This window comes from Acomys russatus, chromosome 13, assembly GCF_903995435.1.
Source record: "Acomys russatus chromosome 13, mAcoRus1.1, whole genome shotgun sequence".
NCBI classification, from domain to species: Eukaryota; Metazoa; Chordata; class Mammalia; order Rodentia; family Muridae; genus Acomys; species Acomys russatus.
This window is the reverse complement of record NC_067149.1, coordinates 65,181,866-65,187,876: the sequence shown is the minus strand read 5'-3', so window position 1 is coordinate 65,187,876 and position 6,011 is coordinate 65,181,866. Positions and strand designations below refer to the sequence as shown.

Here is a 6,011-nt window from a genome sequence, read left to right as displayed (position 1 = left end):
CATCGGTAACACAGAGATGATTACAGGCGATGGGGCGGGGGTGGCATGGGTTATACGCAGGCTTTATATAAGCAATGTGCATCTCAGAATGTTGGTGACAGAGAATTCTGGAACCAATCTCCTCTGTGCAGGAGGATGACAGCAGTGATGTTTAAAGTTGTCATTGATCTTTGTATTCCCCATAGCCTCACAAAGGACCACACACGGCTTATGTGCATAGAAACACAAGGAAAGGAGTTAAATCCCTCTCCAAAGTTCTCCAGGCTTGAGGTAGAAGCAAATAGGAAATATCTGGATGTAGAATCTTTATTTTTTACATGAGAGTGCTCTGTCTGCATGTATGCCTGTGCATGTGGGTGCAGTGCCCAAAGAGGCCAGCAGAGGGCAATGGACCCATAAAACTGGAGCTAAGCAGTTGGTTGTGAGCCATGGTGTGGGTCTGGGGAACTGAACATGGGTCCTCTGTGAGAGTAGCCTGCATTCTTAACCTTTGATCCATCTCTGCACCCCCTTGATCTGTTTTGAAATGTATAAAGTTTTACAGCGTACACAGGCAAAATGTTTGTTAAGTGTATTGGCAGGCATGAGTCTTATTGGAAAGCAAATGTTTGTTCTCCCTCTTTGGCTCAACTGAATATAATCCCTCCCCCCACCCCACCGACCACACACACACCGATCATTTGCCAACCCATGTGTAAAACACACATTATCTTAACTTTGCACACTCTCTATTGTTGTAGTTCAGGCTTATTTATGGAGAGTCATAAAGCTGAGGCTAAGAAAGGAACCAAGCACTCAAATCAGTAAATGTTAACAAGCCGTTAATTCTGGAGCTAATATGCAAATTTTGAAAAAAAAACATAGCATCTCTCCTCCAGACATTCATGTTCCAGACAGAAATGCACAGTGCTGACAGCGTGAGCAACTGTGACTAGGAGTGGGGGGCAGGGTGTGGGGCCAGGGTCATGTTCCTCAGTGAAGGAGAGAGCTCTCGGTAGATCTGGGGCTAAAAGTTCGAGAGATAGTTATGAAAATGATAGGAGAGGAAGGCGTCCCAGGGAGAGCCAGTGCCAGAGAGAGGCGGGGGGGGGGGGGCAGGGGAGGTCCAGCCGCAGCTGAGTCACATGGTGCATGCGAGAAGATGGAGGGGCATCCTGTGCTGCAGGGGGACATGTGACAAACAGAATGAGGGAGGTGAGAAGCTATTGGTGCCAGAGAACATGAACTTTATGAGAAGCCCTTCCCTCCCATCCCCTCCCATCCCCTCCCCTCCCATCCCCTTCCTTCCCATCCTCTTCCCTCCCCTCCCCTCTCTTCCTTCCCCTGCCCTCCCCTCCTCCCAAGCTCTTTTCCTGGTTGAAGAGGGGCCTGACACAAGGAGGTCGGTGTGCTACCCAGTGGTAGAGGCAGGGTATGAACATGAAGGGTGTGGAGGTGAGGCAGAGGAACCGAGCCGAGCAAGATGCTGATTAACTGTTTAGGTAAGAAACATTGTCAGTGACCCCAGGGGCGACAGTGACAGGAGTCCCGCTTGCATGAAATTTAGTCAAGAAGTCAGTCAGGGAGCCATTGGCAGATTGTGGAACAAGGCGGAATCGTTTGGGTGAGAGCCAAGAGCTGGTGGCACAAGTGACAGAAGATGGCTCTCAGGGGACCCTAACATCCAAGAGGATGAAGCAGCCCAAGGGGAGCCAAGAAAAGATACGGGCCAGAATTAGGCGGAAGGCCAGGGCCACACATGGCAGCCTGTCAATTATTCATTAGCTCTGAGCAATTTCCACAGTAATGAGGATGGAGGTGGTGGGGAGCCTTGACAGGAGACAAAGAAGAGAAGGAAAGGCTCCCGTGAATGTGCATGGAGGAGAAACAGGAGTCAGAAAATGTTAGGAGGGATTCCGGAGAAGAAATGAACTGGGGACAGACAGACATTAGAGGAGAGCATGTTCAGGAAAGGCAGAAGGAACAAAGAAGAGAAGGGAAAAGATTACAAGAGGCCGTGTGAAGAGTGAGAAAGGGCGGAGCTCCTAGGCCATGCAGTGATGTGTTTTATTATGTCACCCTTTGGGACTCCAGTTAAGAAAGCCTTCATTACTCTGTGTGTCACTCAGTAAATGTGTGAGACCCTCCTGCGGTGGTTATTTGCCCCCCCCCCTTGCCCCACACCCAACCCACCATGGCTGTAACCATGGCAAACATCCCCAGATGAAACCCTATGTGTGTCCCACCTGTGCCTGTTTTCTTTGCATGGAACACTGGCTCCTGCTGGAGATAGCTACTGATGTAGCACATTTATATACACAAAATAAATCAGTCTTTAAAACAACAGCAGCAGCTACAACAAAACCAAAAGAGACAGACGGTGATCAAGTTTTAGTACACAGGGCCATAGCTTTCTGAGTTCAGGGTCATAATGTTCATCTTAACGAAATCTCAGTATATTAATTTTCCATATGGACTGGGCATGATAGCTTACATCTTCAACTCAGGACTCTGGTTCGGCATGCAGTCGAGCCACATGTGTCTTCTGAGCATGTGATATAAGACGCCTAGCTCTTGGCTGCACACACAGAGTGCATGGTAGGCCCCCAGCTTTGAAAGGGTAGGCGAGCTAGCCAGAAACAAAAGAGCACAGAGAACACGTGTAGAGATAAAACAAGGTGCCGCTGGTCCAAACCCGGGAAGACCCCGGGTGTAATGATTAACAATGAGATGGCAGGCAACAGACATGGTATGGAGAAGTTTATCACAGGAGTTGTGGGGGAGCAGGTGGGGGAGGGGCACCCCAGAGAGAAAGATAGACGGAGGCAGCAAGAGAGATGAAGAGGAAGAGAAAGGAGAGGAAGAGAGTGCGAGAGGAAGAGGGACAAGAGAGAGAGAGATGAGGTGGGTTTGCCCTTTTTATATCATGGGCAGCTGGCCCACCTAGTGGCAGGCAGGTGATGACGTCATAGGTTGGTGGGCAGACTGGGGGCAGTATGCTAACACCAGAGATGGAGCCTGAGCCCCAAGTTTGACAAAGGGAACATAACAGAGGTGAGAAAGGGAGCTCCCAGGGCTTGAGAAACAGAACTTTTTAAAGTAAGAGAGGCTGTCACCAAACACATGCACTGAAAACTGCTGCCTAGGTGTGCCCAGTTCTCTGGTGTTAACTTTATAGGAAAGGGCTTCTGAAAATAAGTGAGCTGCCCACTGCTGTGATGTGTCCTCAACTTAGCTTCCACACATGAGGTATCTTTGTGTTCACATGGCCTCCTTACTCTCTTGTCTCATTTAGACTAGGATGTTCTCGGCTACTCCAGCAAAAATACACTGATATATTTAAAAAATCTTTCTTTAAATAAATAATCTATAAACTGTGGATATTAATATCTAGCCATCACAGAAGTAGCTAGAAACACCAACGAAGCAGGTGAAAAATAGCCCATCATCTTATCACCAGGAGAGACCAAATGTTCCCATCTGACTATGAAGCTGGCAGACTTCCTCTGTGAGTGCTGTGGGTTTAGGTTCCATCTTGCCTGATACGTTTCCTGTGTTTTCAGGAGTGGTGGGTGATTGGATAAACTACTTCACTCCAAAGCAGAAGAGAGCCTTTGATGAACTATTCACAGAGAAGATGAAAAGCAGCGAAGTGGGAAGATGTGTGAAGGAGTATGTGTAACACACGCGGGAAACGGAGGAGATTCCCGTTTTCTGCAGCGTGGTGCCTAGAATATTCATAAATATTCCTTACTGGTGTGGAAAGCAGGTGTTTCTTTCCATGAGAAACACATAGCTCAAAAAGGTGTCAAAAGTGGCACACATGAGAGACTATTATCCTATTTTGTGACAGCAGAGAATTATTAATAAAAGGGGGCATAAAACTCTCCAGCCGCTGAGCTCTGTATCCATCTCCGCATGTTCAGTAGAGCCAGAGGTTGCTGCTGTGCCAGAGACGCACATTCCTGTAAATCCCTCCTGAGCTGCTGTGACATGGTACAGTGAGGGATAAAGTCACATACCTGAGAAAATGTTATCTTCTGCCTAGTTAGACAATCATGGCGTGTATCTCAGCGTTTTTACTCCAACGTTTCCAAGTGTCTGTGAGACATACTTCCCAAAATCACAGTAACAACAGACATCCTCCGAGCAAGCTTGAAACACCTAATAGGCTGGGTCCTGTCAATCATCGGTGACCATGAAGAATGAACATGGCTGGACATGCCTGTATTTCCCTAATGTTACCTCGATTAAACTATAAATGTTCTCGTTTTCTGATTTCAGAAATGAACTTTTCTTTAAAATTTTTCCATGTTTATGATTCTTGATAGTATTTTTTTTTTCTTTCTTGTTTTCATTTTTTTTTTAATTTTTTTTTTATTAATTTATTCTTGTTACATCTCAATGTTTATCCCATCCCTTGTATCCTCCCATTCCTCCCCCCCCCCCATTTTCCCATTATTCCCCTCCCCTATGACTGTTCTTGAGGGGGATTACGTCCCCCTATATATTCTCATAGGGTATCAAGTCTCTTCTTGGCTACTTGCTGTCCTTCCTCTGAGTGCCACCAGGTCTCCCCCTCCAGGGGACATGGTCAAATGTGAGGCACCAGAGTACGTGAGAAAGTCGTATCACACTCTCCACTCAACTGTGGAGAATATTCTGACCATTGGCTAGATCTGGGAAGGGGTTTAAAGTTTACCTCCTGTATTGTCCTTGGCTGGTGCCTTAGTTTGAGCGGGACCCCTGGGCCCAAATCTGCTTATCATATTGTTCTACTTGTAGATTTCTAGGACCCTCTGGATCCTTTTATTTTGCTGTTCTCCCATGCGTCTCTCATTTAGAGTCCCAATAGGATGCCTTCCCCTCTGTCCCAGTTCTTGATAGTATTTTGAATACGCACGTGCTCTTCCCGACTGATTCCCAGCATTAATCCGGCTCTGTAAAGTACATTACATATCGCTTCCACTAGAGGGCACTGTAATAAAACTTCAGTGGTGCTTCCCTCTTCCCCCCCACCTCCTCCCCGCCCAAGTCAAAACTGTACTACGTATAATTGAGGAGGTTGATTTGCTAAATTCAACTGAACCCTTTGCTTTTCACACCCTGGTATATTATGAACCTACGTAAATGTTTAGTGTCAAATCTGCTGGGTGGGGTCTTTTGTGTATAGTTCAGCAAGAAGTTCAGTTTGCATAAATCTTCTACACACACACATTTGTTACAAATAAAGAGCATTCCTTTTGACTTCCTGCAGCTCTTACCTTCAAGATAACTGGCTGACTTTTGCCACTTCCCTTCTTCAAATAAAAGTTATTGAAAGATAAAACAGGGTGATCTTGGTGCAGCCTTCCTACTGGAGCTGCGAGGATGTGTGACAGAGCTGACTCCACACCTGCCCTTGATGAGCAGGGGACAAGGCCATCAGAGCCAGCTAGGGAGACGGATGAGGCTGACATTGCAAGTACCACGTCCTATAAGGGTGCCTTATCTCTTCACAGCACTAGAATGGCCCCTGCAGTTAAGATGACAAAGATCCCATGGCATCTTACTCTTCTAGATCTGTAAAGTGACTTTGGTTCAGTTTTGGTAAGAATTTGCTGGCAGTCAATAGCCTAAGGATTTAACCAAGGACCCAAAGCCTCAGCCTTGTGTGTGCCACAGACACAGGATGAAGTTGAAAGAATTTCTGTTCTAAAAATGCTATATATACAGTAGCACAGAGGTTCTCAACCCCTTTTGGGTCAACTGGACCCTTTCACAGGGGTCTCATAAGACCATCAGAAAACACAGATATTTACATAATTATTCATAACAGTAGCAAAATTACAGTTATGAAGAAGCAATGAAAATAATTTTGTGTTTATTCAGCGGGGGGGGGGGGGGGGCGAGTCCCCACTACATGGGGAACTGTATTAAAAGGTCACAGCATTAAGAACGTCGAGAACCACTGCTCCAGCAGGTTTCCACAGAGAATCTTCCAGAAGCACGCAAATGAGATGCCTCATGCTCCAATATACTCCACACAGAAA

At 46.4% G+C, this 6,011-nt stretch overlaps 1 protein-coding gene across 1 annotated transcript in view; it reads left to right on the top strand.

Annotated features, from left to right (window-relative positions):
• LOC127197740 (sulfotransferase 6B1-like) overlaps window positions 1–3,661 on the top strand; it is an 18,700-nt gene extending 15,039 nt beyond the window's left edge. Inside the window, exon 6 of the mRNA XM_051155689.1 lies at window positions 3,543–3,661. Within this exon, the coding sequence (XP_051011646.1) occupies window positions 3,543–3,661 (119 nt within the window). The remainder of the gene's footprint in view (window positions 1–3,542) is intronic.
• Window positions 3,662–6,011: the final 2,350 nt, after the last annotated feature.